At 41.9% G+C, this 26,359-nt stretch overlaps 1 protein-coding gene across 1 annotated transcript in view; it reads left to right on the top strand.

The window, feature by feature from the left end:
- Positions 1-217: 217 nt before the first annotated feature.
- grin2ab (glutamate receptor, ionotropic, N-methyl D-aspartate 2A, b) overlaps positions 218-26,359 on the top strand; it is a 113,329-nt gene continuing 87,187 nt past the window's right edge. Inside the window, exons 1-4 of the mRNA XM_085783741.1 lie at positions 218-749; positions 1,724-1,945; positions 25,140-25,364; positions 25,453-25,611. Coding sequence (XP_085639867.1) covers positions 732-749; positions 1,724-1,945; positions 25,140-25,364; positions 25,453-25,611 — 624 coding nt within the window. The 5' untranslated portion in view covers positions 218-731. The remainder of the gene's footprint in view (positions 750-1,723; positions 1,946-25,139; positions 25,365-25,452; positions 25,612-26,359) is intronic.

Raw genomic sequence — 26,359 nt, 5'->3', positions numbered from 1 at the left:
AGATAGAGAGAGAGAGAGAGAGTGTTAATATATGTGTGTGCGTGTGTTTTGGTGTTATTTGTGACGGAATCCCCCCCTTCAGTCTCCAAGAATCCGCGAGCGGCGCAAGAAGGAGGAGGAGGAGGAGGAGGAGGGCAGGAGAAGAAGAAGAAGAAGAAGAGGAGGAGGAGGAGGAGGAGGAGGTGGAGGAGGCGCGCGGACCTGTCCACGAGCCCTCACTGCGGAACGCGCGGGGCTGCCGCTGGAGATCCCACACCAACCAACGGTTGTTTTGGATACTAGCACCCAACTCATCCCCGCAACGTCAGCGGCGGCGGCGGCGGCGGCTCCCTCCTCGCCTCTTTTTGTTTTTTTTTCTTTCTTCTCCCCTCCGTGTTGCCGCCGTTCAACGGACGGTGTTTGACATCTTTCCCGGGAGGATTACTACCTTTCTATCTATCTACCGTGGGGGGAGAGAAAGAGAGAGAGGGAGAGAGGGGGAGAGAGGTGGCGGTGGAGGGGGAGGTCTTCTGACTGAGGCAGACAGGTGGATTTATCCGTGCGATAGTGTGTGGTTTTTGTTTTTTTGTTTTTTTTTTTGTTTTTGTTTTTTGAGGGGGGGTTGATTGGATGGAGGAGAAATTGATGGATTAATCTGACGGAGGAGAGTCGTATGTGACTCCCACTCCTGCCGAGGGCGCCCGAATGGAGTAACAGGCTGCAATGTCATCTCCACCTGGCCGCCTGGAGAGATGTGTCACGGGAATGGGGTAAGTTGCCTCAATTAGTATTTCTTTTCTTTTCTTTTTTTATAGTATAGATAGGTTGTTTTCTTTTCTTGTTCGGCTGAAACTCTCTCCTCTCGCGACGTGGAAATTGGGCAGCGAAAGGAGTCGGTGGTTCGGTGCTTTACTAAATATCTGCTGCTGCCGCCGCGCACTCACTCACTCTGCTCTCAAAGTGGAGCAGCAGCAGCAGCAGCAGCGGCGGTGGTGGTGGTGGTGGTGGTGGTGATGGGTTTGTGTTCCTCTCTCCGCTCCTTGGTTCGTCCGAGTCCCCGACACACAACCTGCTGCATGCCCTACATAAGAGAGAGAGAGAGAGAGAGAGAGAGAGAGAGAGGGGAGCGTGAGGGGAATATTCGCAAAGGAGCCACAGGCTGTTTTTAACGCTCTCTCTCTCTCTCTCTCTCTCGATCTGACACACTCAGAGAGAGAGAGAGAGAGAGAGAACCCACTAATTTATCTCCCTCACCCCTACACCTTTCTACCTTTGAATGCAACTTGTGTTTTCGTCACGCAAGCTTTTTATCCAATAAGCCCGTGTCTGAGGAGCTCCAAAAAGGAGGCACACATACGCACGCACGCACGCGCGCTGGCATAGGCTACACAAGCATATCACACACACACACACACACACACACACACACACACACACACACACACACACACACACACACACACACACACACACACACACACACACACACACACATATACGCGCGCGCACACACTGGGAATGAGCTGGTGTTTGATGTGATTCAAACTGTTAAAATGCTAATGAGTCATGAGGAATATAATGACACTGGGTAATAATGTTTATAGCTCATATAGGCACCTGCCTGTAGGCGCGCGCGTCCTTGTTATAATAGAGCAGAGTCAAATTCAACAAGTCTGTAGCTTTATTTAAAAGCCGCTTAAAAGCGACAAGCGGTGATATTCCGTCTGTTCCTGTTTTCCCCCAGATCAAGTTTGAACACTTTTCCTCTGGTTTCATTGACGCTGTGAGAAGGAACCGACATGAAGCCGGTGAACGGACGGCTCGCGGCGGCGGCGCTCGCCCGCACGAGCCCCCCTCACCCCTCGGCGGCACGAGCCAACAACAGCCACCGCACGGACTCCGAAGAAGAAGGCGCAAAACCTCCGCGACCGCAAACCAGCAGCTGCCACGCTTTGTGACACCGAAGGTAAAGACCGCGACTGGTGGTGTGGGAGATGAGGGGGAGGTGTGGGGGTGAGGGGGGATGGGGGGGAGGGGCTCCACACACCGTCAGAGCGGCTCAGCCGGAGCGGCGCGCGACGCTGAGCGGCGCTGTTGCATCACATTATCCCACAGCTGCTGCTGATGAGAGAGAGGCCTTGTAATGAATTCATATCTCAAATTACAGTTTTCAGGCTTTGAATGCAGTCACGTTGTAGAAACACATTTTCTTCCGTTTTCCTCCCGCTTCCCGTGCCAAGTCTGACACACGAAGTGTCTTCTCCTCCTCTCAGTGACATGGAAGCCATCACACACACACATACACACACACACAGATGTTGCATGGGGGGTAACCATAAGAGTCTGACTTATGTGAGTAGGCTATAGGAGTCTGACATGACAGACTATATAGCCTTTAATCCCATAATTCTCCATCAGACTAATTATTCCTGGTGGCAAAGGAACGCCCCTCATTTCTAACGCTAAATATTGTGTGAATGTGTGTAGCCCACATTCATCGTGATCATTTTGGGCAAATTATCATTCATGCCATAGCAGACTCTCTGTGATGTTGTAGAGAAGTAGGGAGGGAGACTGATGATGTGCTCAGCAGTAGCCTATTTTCTTGAATAGTGGGATGACACAAAAGGAGATCAACTCTGTAGGGCATAAACGCAATAGAGTGGGGAGCAGTGAGTGTCGAGAGCTGTTGCTATCTTCATTAATATAAATATCTTGTGCAAAGCTGCAATGAATTCTGGGTGTGTGATGTCATAACACCTTTTAAACCCCAACAGTACTTTATAGTAGGCCTACTTTCTTATTCACTTTTATATATTTTTTTTTGTCATCACTCCAGAGAGTGTTTTCCTCTTCAGTTGTGCCACACATCCTCATCTCTCCCAGTCTGCTATTAAACAACAACAACTGAAACAAAGCTAAACAGGAAAAGCATGAAAATGTAAAAAAAAAAAAAAAAAAAATTCTCAGTGATGCGATGCATATCATATTCTGAGTCCCATTTTGGCTCCAGCATGACATAGTGTTGAAATTATGTGTCGGGATGCATCTCACTGAGCTGTTCACTGAACCGTCTATTGCTGGGGAAAGCAGGTACAGTACTGTAGTTGTGTAGAAGTCGTTGTGTGTTTGTGTGTGTGAGGAAGCAGCTTGTCAGTGTTGTCAGAAATGAGGCTGTGTTGTGTTTCGCTGCAGTTAAAGCTATTTAATCCCTAACATTAAATGTGCCGTTCCCAACATGTTGTGCTGCCTTTAACAAGATGGCCCTCTTGAGATTATTGTGATGGCACCAAAGTGAAGCTGGTTGATAGTCAGTCACACAAACATTACGTTCTTGTACCTTTGCCGGTAACAGATGTTTATAAAGGTGTCGTCCTCTTCTTTTTTTTACGGCTCAGTTTGTTACGTTTCTTAAAAGAGGGCACTCTGAGAGGTCTCTTAAAGGGGGGCTTCAGAAGGTGAGCACTTTGTCTACCCTGAGTCACTGTGGGTTCAGTGTTTTGGTTTTTAATAGTCTGTGCAAGACAATTTTAGAGCTCGAGCGCAGAATTAGCCCCAAATCTCCATATGCCTGCAAGTGGGGGAAGGTTCAGAGAGCAATCATGCATAAGTCTTTTTCCTCTCATTAAAGATACATGGAGAGTTTTTACCTCTGTCGAACTGTTGGTTTTACTGAAGTGATACAGAAGTATTGCAATTATTATTGTACATCTCAGAACTCGACTTATCAGCAAAATGGCTTTACCTTAAAATCTTGCTCTTTGATCATTCATAACCCATAATTACCGAGGCCATAAGACTAATGCTGTGGTGTCTTTCAGGTAATGTTTTTCTTCTTTTTTTTTTTAGAAATAGACATGTTATCTTGGCTTAGTTAAAGTTATTTCAGTCAACACAGACACATACTAGAGTAAAACCAACTAAGAATCCTCATATTCTCTTCCTTTTCTCTTTTTTTCCTTCTCATCTCCCTTTTTTCACGCACAAATAGAGGATTTTAGGTAGGAGTACGCACACAAGATTGCAACCTAGAGCTTATGAAGAATAATTATAAGAGATGCTTAAAAAAAAAAGAAAGAGAGAGAGAGAGAAGCCAAAGAATCTGTGGGTGGAATATGCACCTCCCTGCCCTGCATTGTAGCTGTATTTGTCCTGAAGGAGGTATTGACATATCCTGTGATAAGAGCTACAGCAAATAATCCCCTTATCTGTAAAGTATTTTTAGTTGGAGCTCACTATCCTCTGAAGTTGACAAACTGCATGTTTAAAAAAAGAAGAAGAAGAAGAGGAAGTAGAGGAAGGAGGTTTTTGGTGATGGGGTTTCTGCCTGTAACATCAAGCCTCACCACGTGCAGCCACCCAGCCTCTGGCGTGGCCTTTAGCTGTCATCTGCTGAGTGAGTGCTTTCTTTAAGTCAATTAAACCAGCTACTGTGCCTGTGCTGGGTTTGCGTCAGATTATCTAGCTTTGAGAGCATCCACCACCACCACCACCACCAAAATTTTGGTTACAAAATTTAACTCCCCTCCTTTGTTCACTTGTTAGAAAAATGTTAAAAAAAGAAAAAAAGGAAAAGAAGTGATGCCCTGTCCTTACAGTTTGCTGCCTTTATACATACAATTGCAGGTCAAATGCCTCTCACATGAGGCTTGAGAGGATGAAAATGAGTGTTTTCATTTTCCTGTTCCTAGCAATTACCAGTGAAAAGGGCTGAGTGACGTATGATAATGAGTCATTTGACCCCCACTGATCTTCTGTATATTGATGTGTGATAGTGCAGTCGCATAGACAAGTTAATAACCCAAAAGCCTCTCATGAACGTGCACTATTTAATCATTTAATCAAAACACAGTTGGTGTTCTCATTTAATGAGTTAGTCACCCATAGTGATATTAAGTAGTGTTTGACTAATACAGGTTTTTGAACTGGTATTTTTAGAATGAAGTTGATGTTTTGTGATGATGCACTGTATCTATAAATCTGTCCACTTCATGCCATAAAACACAAGTACTCAGCGTTTTCAACAAGATGTGAAGATTGAAAAGCCTTCAGATCATTAAAAACCTCCAGTTGAATAAGTGGATGCTCCCTTAATCCACTGTAAACCCCCCCACAGAATTCATAGTAGGTAAAATTAGATGCTCGCTTTACATTCATAAGGAAGACTCCTGTTACTGTAGATATTTACCATTTTTAATGGCTGCAGCTTTATGGTCCTACAGTTTGCACATTGCAGCTATCAGTAACACTTCATTAGTGGTCTGACCTCTACATGAGCTTATGAGTAAATGTTTACAGCGAGTGGTGCACACCTTCAGTGGGTCTTTAATGGTTTTAAAGTGTTTCCATCTGCTTCAGATTCCAGATAAGACTTATCCAGTTCCAGCCCCCCTTTTTTTGCAAAACTTCACTGATGGGATTTTAGTAATCCGGTCGGAATAAATCAGAAAATTGGGTTTATTCAAACCCTACAAATAATAATTCCCATTGCTCAGGCTAGGATTTGGATTTGGGAATCAAATCCTACCTTTAATCAATCTTAAAACTTGTATCTGTGTTTTTCATGACTCAGAGGCAGATAGATTTGATGCTGAAATTCAGGATAATCTTGATCCTGCTTGAGAGGTGGTTTCAGGGTGAGTTTAGAGACATGACAAGCATAATAGAGCTGCAACCAAGAAATTACTACCTATACCTTTTGAATATGAATGAATGGCTGAATTTCTTTTCTATTTTAATCAATAAAACTGTGCCTCATCCTCACGCCACTGTTGCAGTCAACAGGGACCAGCTGAATGGTCCATGAAATCAATGGCCTGTAACCTCTCTCTTCTGTTTTTTTTATTTTAGTTCTTTCTAAGAAGCTATGGATTTATCCTGATTTAAGGTTTTATTTTACCCACACAAACCCCTTTTGATGTCGTTATTGATAACATTATTTATTTAAAACCGTCAGATAAAGGTTATACGGACGTTGAGCAATCTATAACATTTATTGAATAGTATTGACAGCTGGCCAGATGTGAAACAAAGTCTATTGATCTATGGCTCAGCTCATGTATGACCAGAATTAAACAGCAAGAGATTGGGAGAGGGCCAACAGGGATATTTGTGCAGTCATTTCCCTTATTGTCATGAAAATCAAAGGTGCTGCGAGGCGGCTCGGTCGTCATTGTCTGTCATCTCATAAAACACCTGAAGGTATACTGCCAACAAACCCAATTTAAGACTGCTTGGTTAAAGTCAAGGATTATGGCAAACAAATGATTCTCAAAGCTGCATTAATTTATTTTTTGGCAACTTGACAGCAGCAAAACAAGCTGTAAACACAACATTGACAAATTATCACCTCGTGAAGTTGGCAAATGTGTCAAAGCAAACAATCATTTACACATCCAGACATGGAGCAACGTTGGCATTTATTCTGAGATGTGGCTGTAGATACTTTGTGAATGTAAATCCAGTATCAAGCTCTTGTTTTGGTCCACAGAACTCCTGACTCAAATATCTGTTTGTTTAGCTGCTAAATGATCTACCGTGTTTATGGTCTGGTCTCTTAACTGTTGTGTGTTGCTGGGCCGGTAGCACACATTAGGCTTGTTAGAGCTTTTTCACTTAACACAGCTGCAGGTTGATGTTTCGAAATGAGGTTGTTGAAACCAAACGGGAAATTTTCTGCCTGGAAAAATAAAACTAAAAGCACTGCATGGAGATGGTTGACACTTGCACATGGCCATTTGATCCATTACTGATGTAGAAATATTGATGGGTTCAGCTTTAAAGGCATAGTTCAACATTTTGGCAAATTGCCCATTGCCATAATCCTTATAGTTTTAGCAGTAGGTTCGTTACCTTTAATTGTCGGTGCAAGCTATTTTTAGAACGGTGGAGCAGAGCCGCGAGCTGCTCAGAGCTACGCTACGGAGGCTAATGAGATTTCTTGGTTTCCCTCATCAAACTCAACAAATACACAATCCAACAACTCCAAAACGCTCTGGTGGACAAGTTGTGACCTGCACATTCACCACGCTATGAGATAACAGAACGTTACAAGACAGAGTTGTTTAAGAGGTAAATTCAGAGACTGCTTGTCAAAAAATTTACCTCTAAAACAACTCTGTCTCGTAACGTTCCGTTATTATCTCATAGCGTGGTGAATGTGCAGGTCACAACTTGTCCACTTGGAGTTGTTGGATTGTGTATTTGATGAGTTTGATGAGGGAAATCCCATTAGCCTCCGTAGCGTAGCTCTGAGCAGCTTGCGGCTCTGCTCCACCGTTCTAAAAATAGCTTGCACTGGTAACAAACCTACTACTAAGACTATAGGGATTATGGCAATGGGCCAATTTGCCAAACTGTTGAACTATCCCTTTAAAAACCCCTGCATACTGTAACTTTTTTGAAAGATGAAAATGCCACCTCAGTCTTGCCAGTCAGTGGTCATTGTTAAAAATAAGAAGCACACAGATGTGCTCTCCTTTGATGTCAGCGTTCATCTTTCAGTGAAAGGCTTAAGGCTTTCAAGATGGTGGATGTTTCATTTTGGACTGTAACCCCCTACTAAGTCTTATTTGAATACTGTGTGTTTGAATTAGCTTGATTAGTCTTAAGCACAACATGTGGCTGCGAGAGTGAGAACAGTTCCAACTTCGTAGGAAGCTTAGCTGTTACCTTAAATGCTGCCTTTTTACTCCTTCAGTCAGTCAGAGAGGTTTCTCCAAGCTCCAAAAGAGGCTTAGGAGGTGCCTAAGTGCGGCCGCCCTGGCCCCACGTCAGTTTGGCCAACTTAACGCCTAAAACCCATATTCCAATTTTATGCTTTTATAGACACCAGATTTTAGTTCAGACCGATATATAGCAGTGTCCTAGTTAAGACATTCCTGAGCTTTTTAAATCCAATTTGGTTGAGTCTCCCATGGCTACAAGGAGCAAATCAGTTACATAAATATATCAGTATTATTTTATCACTTTTTCTGCCTCTCCAACAGGGATAATTATAAGAGGCTGCGGTCTCAACGATTCCTTGAAAAAGATGGATGCCCCTGTTGTAATTTCATGAATTACATATGTTACATCACAGTTAGCTCAATGTCTTATTGGGGTTGATTGATAGATTATGTAATGTGTTAGACACCGTATGGCTTTCTTTAGTCTTTCTTTTATAAGTGCACAACCATATTGTTCTGTTTTATTGGCAAAAGGGGTGTAAAAAAGAGAAGAGTTATTGTAAATTCTGTAGATAAGCCAGCGGCTACATTACCAAAAAGAAAGTCTGGCACTGTGTTCTCAGCACAAACTGTGCCAATGATGTTAAGTCTATTGGGAATTTCATCAGTCAGCTTCAGAACAAGTGAAATGGTTTCATGAGCTTTCACATGGAGTGGGCTTCTGCATACATGTGTAACTGTGTAATCCCATTCAATGCGAATATACATATGATTCTGTCCAATGTGGATTTAAACAACGTACATGTATAGGGTGAGCAGTTTGTCAGCAGATTCAGGAGGTGCAGGTCCACACTTGTTAATGAGCACATGCTTTACTTTCATCAAAAGATTTTTTTTCTCTTTCAATTTCACAATACTTTGTCTCATCTCTTTCCAATAGTGACTTATTATACCCTTCTCCCCACCCCCCTACCCCACCAAATCTGCCCTGAAGATGTAGTGCTACTCAGAGGACGTATAAAGTGCCGCATGCCATTTTTTGGTTGTTACGAGTTCTTTAATTTTGTGGATTAAACAGACAGGAGCAGGCAGACTTATCAACAAACAAGATTCAGTCGAAGGAATTGATGATTGATGCTGTATAGGGTCTTCTTGTTTTTCCTTCTTTTTTTATACGGGGGGAAGATTGAGAATATGTCCAATCCAGTAGCACTCTGTCTCTGCTCCATATGTACAGTATTCAAGCCATGCGAGATATCCAGATGTCACTACCAGGTGTGTATATATGGAGCATTGCTGATGTGTTTGTGAGCCCTTTAACCCTTTTACAGTTGAATGGCTAATTAGCTAGTTACATATCTAGCTGACCTGACACTGTTAACGTGTGCATTTCTTCCCTTTTTTTTTTTTTTTGTTGGCTGCTGTGTTTTTATACTTGTAAACATCCTGGCTAGCAAAGCTAAGGGGTTGCTGCTGTGACTCTTTTGTGTTGGTGTCATAGCCTCCTGACAGCCTGCCAGTCACAATCACTGCCATGCCTCTGATAGAGGAGCAACGTTGCTGCTTAATGCAAATGCGGTTTGAAATAAAATGTTTTGACAGCTTAAATGCAAATACGTTCTCTCCCTATATGTAGATACCCATTGCCAAACCCCCAACACTGACATGTTGGTGAGAAAATGGTGAAATATAAATTCTACAGTTTGGGAGGAGGTTAAGACTCATTTTCTCCAAGAAGGGTTTGCTATCAAAATTAAACTATGTTATCCATTATTGATTTGGTGAAAGCCGTCCATGCTTTTATCTCTTCTCACTTAAGACTGCTGTAGTTCAGTGTTTTCTACCTCAAGTCAAAAGGTCTCCGTCTTGTCTCTAATTTGTACAAACACTGCACATATGAGACTTCCTGAAGCACTGACTCTGCTTTTATTGATTCTACTTCTTGATTTATCTACTTCTTCTCTCTTTTTTTCTATTTTGGGAGATATTTATCTGTTTGTGTGTAGTCCACTGTAACAAGTGCTACATAAAAATGATTAGTATTTTAATTATCTAGTTGTACATCAACCAGTAAATCTGTATGCAGTAATTGCATTTTTTTTTTTTTTTTAAGAAGCCCATGCCTTGATTTAATTGTTGCTTCGCGGTGCTTGAATAGATTTGTACTCTGGCAACCCAGTGCACTGAATAACAAACAGAAACCTGTGACATATTAATCTGGTTTTCGAAACTAAAACACATTTGCATAAATTCTCTTACTAATAATTCTGAAGTATGACAAATTTGAAACAATAAACTTGAAGGAATATGAAAATCAAATGGACAACAAACCAACCAGGATTGTATGTAGCTAAAAATGCAGTCACATTTTCAAGGCACCATTAAAGGGATAGTTCACCCAAAATTCAAATTTCACTCATTATCTCCTCACCCTCATGTCGACTAAGGGCTGGGAGAAGTTTCAGAGTCCTCCATGCCTTCTCGGAGTTACAGCGGGGCTCGGCGCAGCACTGCATGTCCATATGACGGTTGCGAACGGGGCTCACTTTTCTTCGTCCAAAAAGACACACCAAAAAACATCAAAATACCTCCATAGTGCTCGTCTGTAATGTCCCTCTTGTACTGAAGCCCCGACATGAGAAATTGTTCCGAAAAAAATTAAATAAGTCTATCTACTAAGCTTGTTTGTAGCGGAAGCTCCCAATGTCTCAGTTCACTGCTCTTCCTGTGTCAGTTCACGGCTCTGCAAATCGTGCAAGATTCCGGCAGAGCAACACTGGGAACATCCGCTACAAACAACCTTGAAATATAGACTTATTTAATTTTTTTCGGAACAATTTCTTATGTTGGGGCTTCAATACAAGAGGGACATTACAGACAAGCACTATGGAGGTATTTGGATGTTTTTTGGTGTGTCTTTTTGGACAAAGAAAAGTGAGCTCCGTTCTCAACCGTTATATGGACATGCACTGCTACGCCGAGCCCCCCTGTAACTCAGAGAAGGCACGGAAGACTCTAAAACTTCTCCCAGCCCTTAGTCGACATGAGGGTGAGTAGATAATGAGTTTTTTTTTTTTAAATTTGAATTTTGGGTGAACTATCCCTTTAAATAATCCTCTGTCTGCCCAGATTCAACATGTAATTTTTACCAGATTTCCACATGAATACAACCTCGGCCGCGACATGATTTACTGTGTCAGTGTCTAGCCACTCTCATCATTTCTTTTTTTTTCTTTTCCTACCTGATCTTGTTGAGAACTCGGCCAGGCGGCAAGATGCAGAGGCCAGAAATATTCCCCAAACATCCTCAGATCATCCAAAATATATTACTCCAGGTATAATGCTCCCCTTCCTCGGCGACAGGTGCTGTCTCAGCCAGACGGGGCATCTGGTGATGTGGGAACATTTGAAGCTTCTGTCTCCTCCTGCCAAGTGCAGTTTTTAACGGCGATGAGCAACACATCAAAAAACATATGTTGACCACACACTGCTGCCCAGAGATGAGCGATCAAGGATAGGAGGCTTTTGAAAAGCTGCCATCCAATGTATGCCTTGACCATAAATCTAAATGACTTAAGATTTCATAGTAAAGTATTATGTAAGATAATATAACAGGGTTTTTAAAATCCAAAATTTCCTCAAGTGAGGCTTGCCAAATCAATCTTGAAGTCCCACAGGCGAATGGCACGTAAAGTATGAGTCATATCCGAAACACTGCTGGCTACATCTGTTTGTTGAAGTGTTGGCTTTTTATTTATTTTTTGCATTCAAACAAACAGCTGGTCTTTTGCTGTAAATGTGCCATGGGGGTCCCATTCAAACATGACAGGACCATCACAGAAAGAGCCACGAGGCGTGTGCACAGTAGTGATGAGTGTTTTCAGGTCTCTCACTGACTTCATCAGTGATGGGATTTAAGACTTATTTTTGCCATTTAGAGACGCCCGCCCCCACGTCTCAGTAGAAAATCCTGCAATGTACTTTCACATCAGTTTCACAATTTATAAGATGCAGCATCTGATAGCGTCCGAGGCGAGCGGTGAATAACAAGTTGACACTGTCATTTTAATTCTTATTTGCTTGCAATGCTGTGTGTACGTTATTCAAAAGATGTGCGACTTGCAAATAGAGATGTCTGATCTGATGATTACTCTGGTTAAATGAGTTTTTATTTCCTATAGCTCTTCAGTTATGACACGGTGATGAGAATATGTACATCCTGAGTCAATGTACATACTGTAATGTAGTCAAGTGTCAGATGTAACCATATAGTGCACTGACCCATGATGATATGTTTAGTTGTATCAGGCTATATCTATACATTGAAGCGACTCTCCAGAACCCTTTCTTTATCAATAGTATTAGTTGTGGAATGTGTCCATCAGTTGTTGGCATATGACAAAAGGGGGAGTTTTATATATTTTTGGTTTGATGTGATTTTGTTTTTACATTTACTTTTTGGCTTAAGAGTGATAATTACCAGAGGGAAACTCCGAACGGGTGCTTAACCATGTGTGCTGCTGGAGCCGCTCAGCGCGCTGTCGTGACTTTTACAGTAAAGTGGTTCTGGCTCTCGTTCAAACATGAGACTAACATGAAACTGGCAGCACATTTACGTGATAATGTGAATGTTTTAAAAGGGGCATGAGCAGAGGGACATGAAAGGGAGGAAGAACATGCTTCATTTGAGCAGATTTCATGGTAGAAAGGTAAAAAGAAAAGAAAAACATCCTCAGTGACAACAGACAAGAGCAGGGCCGTCTGAAATAGTGATAATAACAGTGATCGGCTGTATGTCGTGTTGTAAATGGCCTGAAAACAGCATGTCAGTACTTTTTTTCCCCTTAACTTATTACATCAATATGTAGTCTTTCGTTAAAAAAATAAAAAAAGCCGGATTAATAAATGCCTCCTCTTTCATCAATAATAGATTGTTCAAGAGATTGGTGCACTTGTCATGCATGAAAATGAGTACAAATTCAATTTTTGGTTAAAAATTAAAGGGAGAATTTATTCCATCATTACATCAGACTGTCTAACAAACCTCGCCAATGATTGTCTACAACCGCCCTTTTGTCATGTTAATGTTTCAGGTTCTTTTTAATAATTTAAAAGTGGAAAAATCACATAGTATATTCATAAGGATGGATGGCCCAGCCTCATACTGGGCCATGTTCTTGTAACTGCAGTGTTCATACTGTGTGGGGTCACTAACAGTTGACCCCATACACATGCAAACACAAATGAATATGCATTTACTGCACATGTTTCTTTTGTAAACAAATCCCTCACACTTATGCAGGTAATCATCTCATTTACTATCTGGTTGTTATATCTGTTTATGTGTTTGGTGCAAGTTCTTTGACTGTGTTTATTCATATATTTATATCGCATTATGCAAATGTGAAAGTGCAATCGTAATGCAGAATTTAGTGGCCTCACCTCACAATGTTACTGCGTACCTTCTCTCCAAGGTCACGGCTATCCAGCCTGAAACTCGCTTGTAAACTTTCCCACCTTGGCAGAGCTTCACAATAACTTATGCAATATTTTTTTTGTGTGTACTCTTTATTCCCCTCTTCTCACTCCAACCTCACCTTTTGCCTTTTACTCTCCTCTGCAGGAATTGTGTCTTTCTCCTCCTTAACAGCATAGTGCATAAAAATACACACACACACACACAGTGACATAAACACACAATGCAGTCCCCCAGTGATTCATGGAGTGTGTCCTTTCTGGTGTTTGGCATTGTCCTTGTTTATTCATATTTATTACCAATGAAATATGAATGACAGAACTCTTGCAGACATTTTCTGTTCCCCTGGTTCCACACGTACCACAAGCAAGCGAAAAAGGAGAGAGATAGAGTTGGCCAAAAGTGTGTCCCCTTAACACATGTACACACATTTCTCTGCATTGCTGAAATTTTGATGTGGAAAAAGGCTGTTGGGCTTTTAGAAGACTGTGTCGAGGGGTGCAGGGAGCAGGCAGGCGGTTTTATCGAGGACAAGCAGGAAGGTGCTTGGAATTTACATGAGTGTTATACAAATACGAAATGTGATATTTCAAACAAGACCTTCCCACCGTTTTCTGCCGTCTAAGACAACAAAAAAATTTGTGTTTTTGCAGTTCCATGTCTGGGTGGGTGGATAATGATACACAGTGTGCTGTAGTAAATGCAGAGCAATCTTTGCGGAAAACCAAACCCCTGGCACTCTGAGGTCAGAAAAAGTATATTTAAGTATATGGTGTGAAAATGCATCTGTATTAAGATTATTCAGAGGCGACGCTCCGAGGTTGCATTAAATTTAAACCATTCTTCAGTGGTAGTTGTTGAAGAGCAGGTAAAATGGGATTAACGTTTGGTTTTGAATAATTATAGAACATATTGTATTTGTTTCTCGTCCGTATCTAAGTCTACCACATTGTGCCTTTAGATTAAATGTAAAAATACCACCTTGTTTCAGTACGATGTTACAGAATGTGTTCGTGAAATGCAGGGAGACATTTGAGAGACGCCAGCGCACAAAGCCATCGAGGGATTTGATGCTTTAAAGGGGAACTATGCAAGATTTTTACCTTAATTTAACAGCTAATTGTGATGGTTAAATGACTTGTTACAAGGAGAATGGAGGCTCTCTGCCTTCCATCTAGCGTCTCTTGGCTGAAAACCAACCTTGCAAGATCAGAGCCCCCCGACCCGGTGTCCCAGAGCTCGTCTCGCGAGAAACATGATTACTTTACAGCACTACGATACAAACACACCCAGTAATACATAATCTTTTGTTTACGCTACCCACCTAGGTAGACATCGCTCCACAGATTCGCGGAGGGAGGAAGGTTAGCGGTGAGTTTTTACGACAGTGAAGATATGTACTTCGAAACTGTACAGTAGGAGGAGCTCCATAGAGAAAAATGAGACCAAAAAGTGACCGGACCTGCATAGTTCCCCTTAAACAAAAAACTTTCTACAGTACAGTGTTTCCTCCAGGATTTTTTTAAAGAGTGGCGGCAAGGGTGGTCTGATCGACGGGGGGGGGGGGGGTGCACGCGCGACCGGATCGTCGACTAGTCGCTGATGACATCATTCATATTTTTCCCATCATAACTAAAATCCCAGGAGGAGGGAAATGCTCTGCAACAATCTGTATTCACTGACTGACAGCTCACGCACAGAAATTAGTCCACAGAACAGCAGCTTTATAAACAACAAACTGTAAATCAGTTTGTTTTTTTGTAACATGTACAGGTGCAAAAGAAAATACTGTAGCTACTGTTCATTAAACAATTAGGGAGGAAAACGACACACAGGCCTCGTCACCATCACAGTCCTGCTCAGTCACAGTTTTAGTTTTTCCTGGTTGGTTGCTGCTGTTGTTGTTGTGTGCGACGTAAAGCTGTCGATATGAGCGGAGTTTTTTTTTTTTTTTTTTTAATTGCCGGCAGCCCGGACACACTGCCCGCGGAAGCGGCAGCTTCTCTGCTCTCTCTCTCCACGCCGGTCAAACATCGACCCGTCTGTAGCTACTCAGTTTTCCACACACACAGGTCTGTCTCTAGCGCTGTATGTAGCCTTGGATGTGTCTTGCAGACGCAACTGACAAATATTTATAGACGGACAAGCAAACTTAATCATCATTTATTTTATTTTGAAAATTGACCGGATTCTCTCGCCTTTTCTGTGCCCGACTTCCTGTCTGGTACGCGCTCGTTCTATCCAGCTTGACGGCGCTCGTATTTTTTTCATTCAGCCACTCAGCTGTTGTTTCAAGCCGCTACTCTTGTAGCCTACTGTTACATGATCAGCGAGTCGACGTCAAGCTCAAAACGTCATTGTGGAGCAGGGGACTAGTCTGTGCAACCCCTAGTGGAAAACCTGCTTTACATTGTTTTAACATTAAAAAAAAAAAAAAAAAATCATTCTGAAGGTGTGGCGGCTTTTATTTTGCCGTGGCGGTGCGCCACGATCAATTACATGTAGCGGAAACCCTGCAGTAAGAAGAAAATCAAGACAATAAAACAGATGACACAAAATCCATAAATGATTCACTTTTTAATATAAAAAGTCATTTTAAGATGCAGTATGTTATGACGAATCAATCCATCAGTCAGATAAATGTTTTTTTAAATGTTTCTGTCAAGTTGGTGGGTGAGACCTCGTCCCCCTGTCACACTGGCCCTGACTGAGCGGCTGCTCTTCTGAGATGCTCAGACGTGCGTGGAAACTTAACTTGCGCATGAAGTGTTAAGAGGCGGTAGCAGCGACGAGTAAACAAACACTGATTTATTATCTGTGTGAGAAATCTTCAGTGAGTTTGAGACAGAATATTGTTCCAGGAGTAGAGCTGCTCCTTTTAGGTTTGGATCATGAGAGAGAGAGAGAGACACACACTAAGGGCTCTAATTTCGTAGACCAGACGCGGTGCAAGTATGTCCCGCCTCTGTTCCTCCCACCGGCGCAAGTGGCAAAGAGGGAGGAGAGAAGGCATGATTGGGTTTAACACAGCTGAGTCAGATCTTCACCACTCAAGCTCCTCTCCTCACCAATGCAATGCAATTTTGTCATTTTATATTTCAACATGGACGAACGAGACAGTGACGCCAAATGGCCAAACTTTTTCTGTGAGGAAACTGATGTTTTGGTCTGGGAGGTCCAAGCTCACAGTGGCAGAATGATAACGCAAACAGAACTCCACGGGCTGATGAAGCAAAAATAGTCTGGGAGGAGATGACTAATATGTTTAATCAGGTTTTGTCCTGTTACACTGAGAACCGTTGCCCAGTGAAAAAAACACACCCCGGTCCCTTTTCCACTAATAAAGGGACTCACATTTAGTAAGATGTATTTAAACCCTGTGTAACAAAGATGAGTAGTGTGCACAGATCAAAACATAAATAAATATCATGCCTAACGGGGATGAAATCAGAAGTCAGAATCATAATTCTTTGAGATGAGAGATGCTGAATATATACTCACTATCTGATGCCGAGGCTGTTTGTGGTTGGCTGAGAGAGATGATAGTTTGTTTGTTTTTAGTTTTTTGTTAGTTTGCAATGCATCACAGTTTCCGCTGTGTTAATTCAGTCAGGCTGAGTTTCCATTACGCCTGACAAACGCCTCTGATCTGACATCAGATGTGACGGGACAGTCGATATAGATATAAATGTATGTGCTGATTCAGATGGTTACATTAAATAGTGGTTGTTGTGATTATTTATTGCATTGAAATGTGCTTGACATTTTGGAAACCTGTTTGAGGTTTTTGTGACGTGTGCGCACTGCGCGCCGGTCAGCCGAACTGCGCCGGCTGCACTTCACCTTGCGCCGAGAGTAGACCAGGTTGGAGCTGGCGGGCTTTCAGCGCACCTTTTGGTACGAAATTGTCACTGTGCCAAGCTGAATCTGTTGACTCCTCCCCCTGCTGCGCCGCCACACCCATCTCGGCGCACCTCGGTCTACCAAATTCGCTGTGCACGGTGTTGCGCCGGACGAAATTTCCACTGCGCGGGCTGCGCCACCCTACGCTGCACCACGAAATTAGAGCCCCATGAATTCTATTATAATAACAAACAATAATAATGTTTGACAAAGGAAGACAACCATAAAAGAAGTCACATCAGAAATGACTACAGTTATTAGTCTGTCAGTTGTTCAAAATGCAGTGTGTGTAACAGTAAAACAAATAAACATGAGACCCAAGTTCTGGTAGGTAGTACAATTGAGTCTTCCTGTGCCCTCCTAAAATAATTGCACATGTAGCTGGGAGCCCATCCATGTAAAATCCTGCATTTAATTGAATATGACGTGCTCGGTCCTCCACTGGAAGCCGGTGAAGCAGAAAGAACTGACACCTGCCAACATGACTCGGAGCTTTCAGTCTGAACCAGTTTGCTTTTGTGCAGCTTGAACTTTGCGTTTGTAAGGTTTTTTGCTTTTTTTTTTTTTTTTTAAAAGGCCCACCACATGGATTAGCCGCATCGCCGGAGAAAAACACTGGATCAATATACTGTATCTCCCCCTAATGTGGCGCTGCCTTGTTTTCTATTTCCACACGTATTAAGTGCAGACGACGTAGCCCCTGGTTGTGTAGGATTTGGAGCCGTTTCAAGTGCAACATTTCCAGTGACTTTTTTTTAATATCGTTTTCATCAGTTCAAATTGATTAAATGCTAAATGACATGGGTGAATGTTAAGCTGTCAGTATCAGAGACATTATTCAAACCCATTAAACCCAGATATAGCCTATATGTGTGTGTATGTGTGTGTGTGTGTGTGTGTGTGTGTGAGTGAGAGAGAGAGAGAGCACATGTGTGTCTATGTTTGCTGAATAGTTGCTTGTCTGCTAGATTTTCTTTCAAAGACCCCCCCCCCTCCTCCCCCTCCCCCTCTCTCTCCCTCTCTCTGTTTGTCTCTCCATCTCCCCAACTCACATTTTCCCAACGGTTATGTACACATCATAAACCTTCAACACACAAACAAACATATTCAGTGTAAATATCGTCTTCTCAAAGCACATTCAACCGGCTTTCAGAGTATCACCATTGTCTCCATAATAAAACCACGTCATCACAATAATGAAACAGAAGAAACTGTTATTTTATCAGTGAAGGAATGACGAGTTGCCTCCTTGCAGTCACTTTTCTGAGTGACTAACGCTCTTGTGTGAATCGCTCTAGACATTCAGTTTGTTGATGTTGATGAAATGAGATGCCATGGCTTACCTGTGCACCAGCTGCAGACCACACCTGACACTGCCACCGCAGGCTCTGACCACCCAGGATGTTACTGACTTGTGTCCATTTGAGTCAAGAAAATTTTATTTCTGTAGCACCAAGGCCATTCAAAAGCTTCACAGAGACATGTAGATACATTAAATATGTACGATTTAATCAATAACGTCATCCACAGCTCCATGGATTACTTTCTCACCGGTTTCATTGAAAACAAAAGCACATGGCCGGAAGGAGAGTTAGCAATAACAGCGAAAAAGTAACCAAACTTGCATAGTTCACCTTTAAGATGGCATGAAAATAACATTTAAAGAGGAACTATGAAAGTCTGGTCGCTGTTTGCTAACCTTCCTCCCGGCCATGTGCATTTGTTTACAAGAAGCCGGCGAGAAATCAATCAATAGAGCGGTAGATAAGGTTATGTATTATAAATGATGTTACGACGCGTTATCTGTGTAGTTTAATCTGTCATAAACAATAGATTATGGGTTACGGGGCACGTTTGTGTCGCAGTGCTGCACAGACGAGAGCTGGGACACCGGGGTGGCGGCCATGATCTTGCAAAGTTGTTTTTCAGTCCGGAGACGCAATAAGTAACAAGCAGGTGGACGGCAGAGAGCCTCCATTCTCCCTGTAACAAGTTACGCCATTTATCAAAACATCAGTAAGGTAAGGTAAGCTAAAAATGTTGCATAGTTAAGCTACAAATCCTGCATATTTCCTCTTTAAAAAACTAATTTGAAAAAAAAAAAAAAGATCTATCATGATAGGAATCAAAATCCATGACTAAAACACCAAGATCAGAGGCAGGATCTTTGCTCAGTACACAGGTCAGGTAAACAAACCTAAGGGTTGAGGCTAAACATTAGGTAGACAAGCAAACTGGTCATAAACACACTAAGGCAGAGAACAGAGAGACTGCTGGAGCTAAATATACAAGGAGAAGACAACTGGGGAAGGGTAGACACACTAAAATAAAACAGGAAGTGGTAAATTAACATGAAAAGAACAGAAAACAAGGCCCATGTGGCAGATAGACAAGATATGACAAGATCAGGTAGGAAACTTAAGACACCATTATGAAAGGGGTTCTGTAGTGACAAAAGACATTACAACATGCAGGTACTGTACTTTAAAATGTGTGGATGCCATTAGTATTATTTAATTTATTATAAACGATGTACTAATGATGTCACTTTTCCAGACATTTAAACGATTCAAAATGATAGATGCCAATCATCTTAATGAACATCCTGTCAGATTTATATAAAATGAAAAATGCAAACAAAGTGAACAAAAATAATTGGTTCCTTCACCATTTAAAACATTTTCCGTTATGTCCTTGAACACGTCACACTACCATCTGCAGCGTGTTTCTAATGTTTCTTCTTTTTTTTTCTTTCTTGTACCCAACTTAGCACAGACTGCTCGGTGATGTGACGAGCTTGGCTAGCATCTCACAGCACTGTCGCAGCCAAATTAAACTAAGAAACAATAAAGGTGGGTGGCCTACCCTGCTTTTAGTTTCTGTACACTGTGTATCTTTCCCAACACAAACATCACAATGAGCCGAGCAGAGGCATGGAGTCCACACTGAGTGGTTCAAGCAAACTTTATTTGTTTCTTTCTCAGTCAAACAAAGCAATGCCCACTTTTCTAATAATAGTTCACATAATCATTGTATACGTTGAATCGTCAGGGGAGAAATGCAGTTACCACTTGTGTATTCTGTTTGATACATGTACAATGTATCCCGTGCAGATTATTAAATACATTTGTATGAGCATGAAACACGCATTATGCACCGGCTGCTAGCTCCTTAGGGCAACGCTGCTAACTTTGCCAGTGTTTACATTGTTTTTTAGCAGCTATACAAAAACCGACAGCACTAACCAACATGAAGTTCACTCAATGTGAGTGTTATTAATCAAATGGGCGCACCAGTGCTGCAGTTTCCTCTGTCATCTGAGACGCAGCTCGCATGTGATCAGTGAAGTGTGCCGCTCCTCTTCATGCTAATGCGTTTAGCATTAAAGGAGGAATACACAGATAACGGGAAAGGGATTTGAGATATGTGGTTGTCTGCACATTCTGGTACATTTATTAAGGTTCATCCAATTCGGAGGAGATTTTCAGATGTGGAATGATATATTAAAGGAAGGTTGAAGCAAGGAGAGGCACAAAAAAAAAATTAATAACCCTGCATTCTGCGGGTATTACCATAACAGCAGGAACATTTGTAGGAGGGCAACACTGAATTATTTAGAAATGAGAGTGACAGCTTCTTAGAAAGAAAAGTTATGCAGTAATATTAATGAAAAAAACCACAATATTGCATAATTCTGTATACAATACACAACGATGGGAAGGAGTCTTGTGGTTTTGTGGTTTTTAATCTACACATTTTATACTTATGTTGACTCCTACTCCACTGGTTTTACCAGCAGAGCGATTATTTTAATGTAACAGAACACCCAAGTAATTAGAGTCAGAGGGAGTTAAGACTGTAAGCGAGCCCTTTTTAAACGGTTTGGAGAGTAAAATTTTCATTTAATGGCGATTTCTATTTCAGCATCATTACATTTAGATTTTTCTTTGAGGGCTTGATTTCTTTCTTGATTCATTACCAACATCAGATCTCCCATTTCTTCACTCAAGTGCATCTTTTCAGATCTTGTCTATATGCAGAATGCACCTAAAAGAAAGTCCTGGTTTCTGATAATTAGCTGCTGCTCCACTAAATCAGACGCTAATGTCATGCAGATTGCCAGCGCGAATATGTACATAAATCTGGGCCCCGGCACTCAGAGTTAGGAACTGGGTAATATGGACATTAACGAACCAAAAGTGGAAAAAGAAAATGCTTTTATACCACAGAGAGAAGAAAGTGTAGAAAACTGGGTGGATAGATATTATTCTAGAGTGGCGGCTGTTACCCTGTGCCACCCCAGTGGCTGTGTCACTGCACACAAAGGCAATAATCTGACGTCTTACGTATTACATTATTCCCTTCAGTCTCCCCTGAGACTGCAGGGAACTGTTATCTCATAAAATACAATGGTGCCCGAGTTTGTAGGTTAATGCTCAAGTAGTGGTTTGACTTCTCCTCTTAGAAACCTGCACCTTAAGCAAATGTTAATAACTTAAAAGATAGAGGTGATTAAGAGATTGAGTGGCGACCACTTCCATGACATTTTCAGGTTGAATCACACACATTTCTCAGCTGAAACTTCAACATTATCATTGAATGAATCAGTGGCTGTTGCATTTGTTGCCGCCCATCCATTTGTGATGTTTTTTTTTTTAATGCTTTGACAAGCATCCACAGATGTTTAGTCTCTTTTAGTGTGAATAACAATGCATTAGTTCAAAAACTGAAGTATGATAAGAAGACTAAAGTAAATCAATATAGTATGAAACAAAAGTACAATAGATCTTACAATGATAGCCTCACAGTGTAACGTATATATTCACATATAAACCATGGAGTGAGTAGGTTATGATAAGCTGTGGATGGAGACCAGAGAGGTAAATTATGTTGCAGAAGTTTGAGAGATTTCACTGGATCTTTTGAAAATATGTCGGCTTTGTAATCTAACTTTAGGCAATTTAAAGTCTCTCTATGGACAAATTAACTGTGTACAACCCCGTTACAAGCCAGCAGACAAGACAGATTTTGGGGTGGAGTATCGCTTTAAGATATTTTGGGGGAAACAAGGCCCACATAACGAGAGCCTAATTTGTGTTGTCATCTGGAGACACTATGTTGAGCTGCTTCACTGGCTATGAATGAAAGACCGAAATTGCGGACTGATAGATTTAAGCAATTACACCCACATGAGCTTTATTTAATAGGCATTAGGGGCTATCATTGTTGAACCACAAAATGTGCTTATATCAGAGGAAAATAACCCTGGGTTATGTTACAGTGTGCACAAAGATGTCCTCTGATTCATTGTCACTGGAGCAGCCTGAGGGTCTCTTAATGCCAGCTCCCGTTTCAGCACCGGGTGTGTTGTTTCTAGCTTTGACAGAGATATCATTCCTACAAATCTAGGTCTGACTTTAGCCGTGAAAATAAAAAACAATCTTTTGGACAAGACTAATTTGCTGCTTGAAGGCAAACTTGTACAAATTCGGAAACACGTTTGAATGAGGACAAACAGAAGCTTCCTTTTTATTGCAGTGAAGTGGCTATTTAAAAAAAAATCTCTTACCTTTTTATAGCATATTCTTATAAAGTGAAAACTCATTTAGTGTTGGCAGCGTACTACAGAGAATTATGCCTGCTGAATATTATTACATTACTAAGATCTTGCATTTTTTAGTATCTGAGCAACATTACCATAAATGCTAACACAGAGGGTAACAGTTACCATTCATGACATCTTCTCTGGAAGATTATCTCAAGCGTCAGCGGATATGATTTTTAAGGGCAAATTCAAATTACTCTAAGACGGCAAGGACACTCAGTGACCCAAAGTTTGACCATTTTGAAGCCGTGGCACAGCGCACACTATAGCTCCCAGTTATGTTAGCTCTGATGCTAACTGCGGGGAAAGTTAGTGTAATCCTGCTCCATTGATTGGGGCTGACACTAATTCCCTGGGACAGCAGTGTAGCGGTGTGTGATTTAGCGGCGTATGCTAAGTGCTGCAGGAGCTGCAGGCTAGTCTGTGGGCACCAGGGCAGAGAGAGCAAGCTGGGAAAGTACTGACTTGACTAACTGGCCTGATTAGACCGGGTGTGAGATGACATGGATCAGATACACACACACACACATACACATACACATACACATACACATACACATACACATACACATACACATACACATACACATACACACTAACCCAGCCGGAAAGACAGATTGGCAGAATTAGAGTAAAAAAAACATGAAATGCATGGAGAGAAAATGAAAACATGAAGATGATTAGCAGACTTAGGATTCAAAGTTAGCAAATGAAGAGAGTGGAAGATGAAGAGATATTAAGACAGTAGGTTAATTTTGTGGATGTGATGTTTCCTCCTCGGGTGTTTTTCGGCTCTGCTGGACTGTGGCGGTGTAAGAAATTGGCTGAGATGCAACGTAGCATTCGCATCATGGTTTCATTAGCTCTCATTCAGCCCAAGGCATTTCACACTGCATTTCCTCTACTCATCTGCTTCTCTTAGATCTGCTCATATTACAGGGAAAAGGTAACACGAAGTAAGCTGAAACTGGGAACAGGGGTTTTCGACTCAACGTTTGCATTGCCACTGGAACTTGGTGAAGTACGACGTTGAAATAAATGTTGTTGTTTTTTTTCATCTCGGTGAACGTTATTGATTGATGCAGACACTTGGGTGCCTTCAGTGATTTGGAGCGTTTCCCCTCACAGGGGGAAAATCAGATTACATTTATTTCAGGGTTATTTTATCCACTAATAGCTGCCACTTGACTGTGAATGTTGCCTACAGGCGTAGATTACGTTCAAATAAAGGCAGACAGTGGAAGAGAGATTTAAGGCCTCTTATGAAGCGCGATTGGTGGTTTGGTAGAAATAACTTCAGGTTTAACTGTGGTCTGCTAATGGTCGCCCACTTTGAAACAGAATTAAGTGATTTTTTTTTTAAGATAGTGGAGGACTGTAAACTCAGAGCCCCCGACAACTCCAGGCTCATGTGTGCTTTGCTTTTGCACTTGAGACTTTTGCACTAATGATTAAAAATCGAGTCACATATCTGCGTCGCACTGTTTTTTCCCAAAGATAAATACAAGACAATCTTTGAAAAAACCCGGCGGCCGTTTGATGGCACTTAGTGCCTTTTTTGAAGACATGTTCAGAATATGCAAGGCTCATATATCCTGCTGGTTGGAAATACATTCTGTCTCTGTCAAAGAAAAGTCGATTTTTAACAAATTTCTCAAAGGCTTTACTTTCTCACACAAAAGGAAAGAGGTGGCAGGTTCTGCTTGTTGAAATGTGTGTGTAATACAATGTTGTATGGAAATATTAAAGGGGACATATTATGGAAATATCACTTTTTTAAGGCTCTTTAACATATATTTGGGTGTTTGTCTTGCCGTCCGGCCCCTAAAATGTGAGAATTGACGAATCTGTAATGTGCAGGCTCCCTAGGTTGAAATCCACATGGTTTTACAAGCTGTTCCCTCAGTTGTCTTCCAGTGATGTAACTAGGTTTCGAATTTGCATAATCCCACCCCTACCTGGGACCGGTAGAAGGGGCGGGGCGAGCAGTGGTTCATTTACATTTAAAGGGACAGGCACTGAAACCAGCCGTTATGAACAGGGCTGTTTGGAAAGTATGAAAAGAGCTGTGATGTTTGATCCTTGGAGTATTTTGACCAAAGCATGTCACAGACATGTCTTTAAGACACGTGGGAACTATTTTAATTTGTGGAAAGGGGGCATAATATAATAGAAAATATGGAGACATGATTCTAGGTCAATCATGGCAATATACAAAATACATGTTTGATTTGATAGTTTGGTAAATATGAGAATACCACTGGTTGTTGCCATGGCAATGTGTGGACCTATAACCACCTGTCTCATGTGTGTCATCTGTGCCTGTGACGGGCGGCTGATAGCAGCAGTAAACTGTCGAGGTAAAAGATATATAGAGTCACAGTGTTTGAGCTCAGTAACATAAAATCTGACAGTGTTTGGTTTTGTGATGCAAACTGTCACGGTTCCCTGACGAGACGCTTCTCTGTGTTTTGATGTTTGTGTTTGTGTGTGTGTTTGTGTTTTTAAGGGTATGATGGGTGTAGTGGGCTGGATGTTACTCCTACTCTCCCAAATGATGGCGCCTGTGGTGTCCCAGAAGCCTCCGGGGCTCAGCGTGGGTGTGATCATGGGCCAGACACGGCTGGTTTCCGACCAGGAGGTTCGGCCACCGCGGCGGCCTGACGATGCTCTCGACGTCAACGTGGTATCACTGAGGATCAACCAGACGGACCCAAAGTCTGTGATAACACAGGTGAGAAGGCGCACATGCACACACCGTCTGTGACAAACACACCGACCTTTGTTTGACCTGAGTTTGTTTTCACCGTGTGTCTCTCTAGGTGTGTGAGCTTCTGACACGCACTCGTCTCCACGGCATCGTGTTTGCCGACGGCACCGATCAGGAGGCCATCGCCCAGATCCTTGACTTCCTCTCTGTTCAGACGCAGCTTCCAGTTCTGGGAGTCCACGGAGGCTCCTCTATGATAATGGCTGACAAGGTGAGTGACCGTCAAACAAGCCCCGAGCAGCTCAAAACACACGCAACACAAACAAAAACACACTCTTTGCCTCTTTGTGTGTACACGCTGTTTGTGTGTGTGTTTGGGACGTGAGATTAGGGAGTTGTAATCCCCTCTCTCTCAGCCAGCTCTAAATGTTAAAGGATAATACTTTTCAACCTACACTTTTTTTCCCCCTCCATATGTCCTGGCGCGTTAGCAATCAGGTCAGACACTTGTGTCATTGACAGACTTGGCATTTAGAAACTCAACCCACCTGCAGCGCAGCAGTTAATTCAACATAATCCACTCGGCTACAGAGTTAAAGAAAAGACACGCTCCTCAAACCACAGAGAATATATATATATATATATATACTTAAAGTGTCCTCTTCGCAGATAGAGGAAGTGTCCACAGCTGGTGGGAATAAGAAATAATGACAAACTGCAGCCTTTGATAAATGTTATCTTTGCTTCAAGAGAGCGACTTTAAGCTCATTCCAATGGATGTCTAATGGGTGTCTTGAGGTTCTTTGGCTTAAAAATGGCCATGGTTCACTGGAGTCGTATATAAACTCTCATAGTCAGCATGTTGTAGATTACCAAGTGACACACTGGGAGGATGCGGGGACGCTTGTTTGTGCAATCAGGGCAACACTGTGAGATTTTTTTTTGTGTGTGTGTGTCATTGTTTGTTTAAGTTTGGAGTTGAAACGCTGCCAACACCGTAAAGTCTGAAGGCAGAATTT

The sequence above is a fragment of the Trachurus japonicus genome, chromosome 1, assembly GCF_045865225.1.
Source record: "Trachurus japonicus isolate A0001 chromosome 1, Traja_1.0".
Lineage (NCBI taxonomy): Eukaryota > Metazoa > Chordata > Actinopteri > Carangiformes > Carangidae > Trachurus > Trachurus japonicus.
The sequence above is the reverse complement of the archived record's forward strand: the minus strand, read 5'-3'. Positions and strand labels throughout refer to the sequence as shown.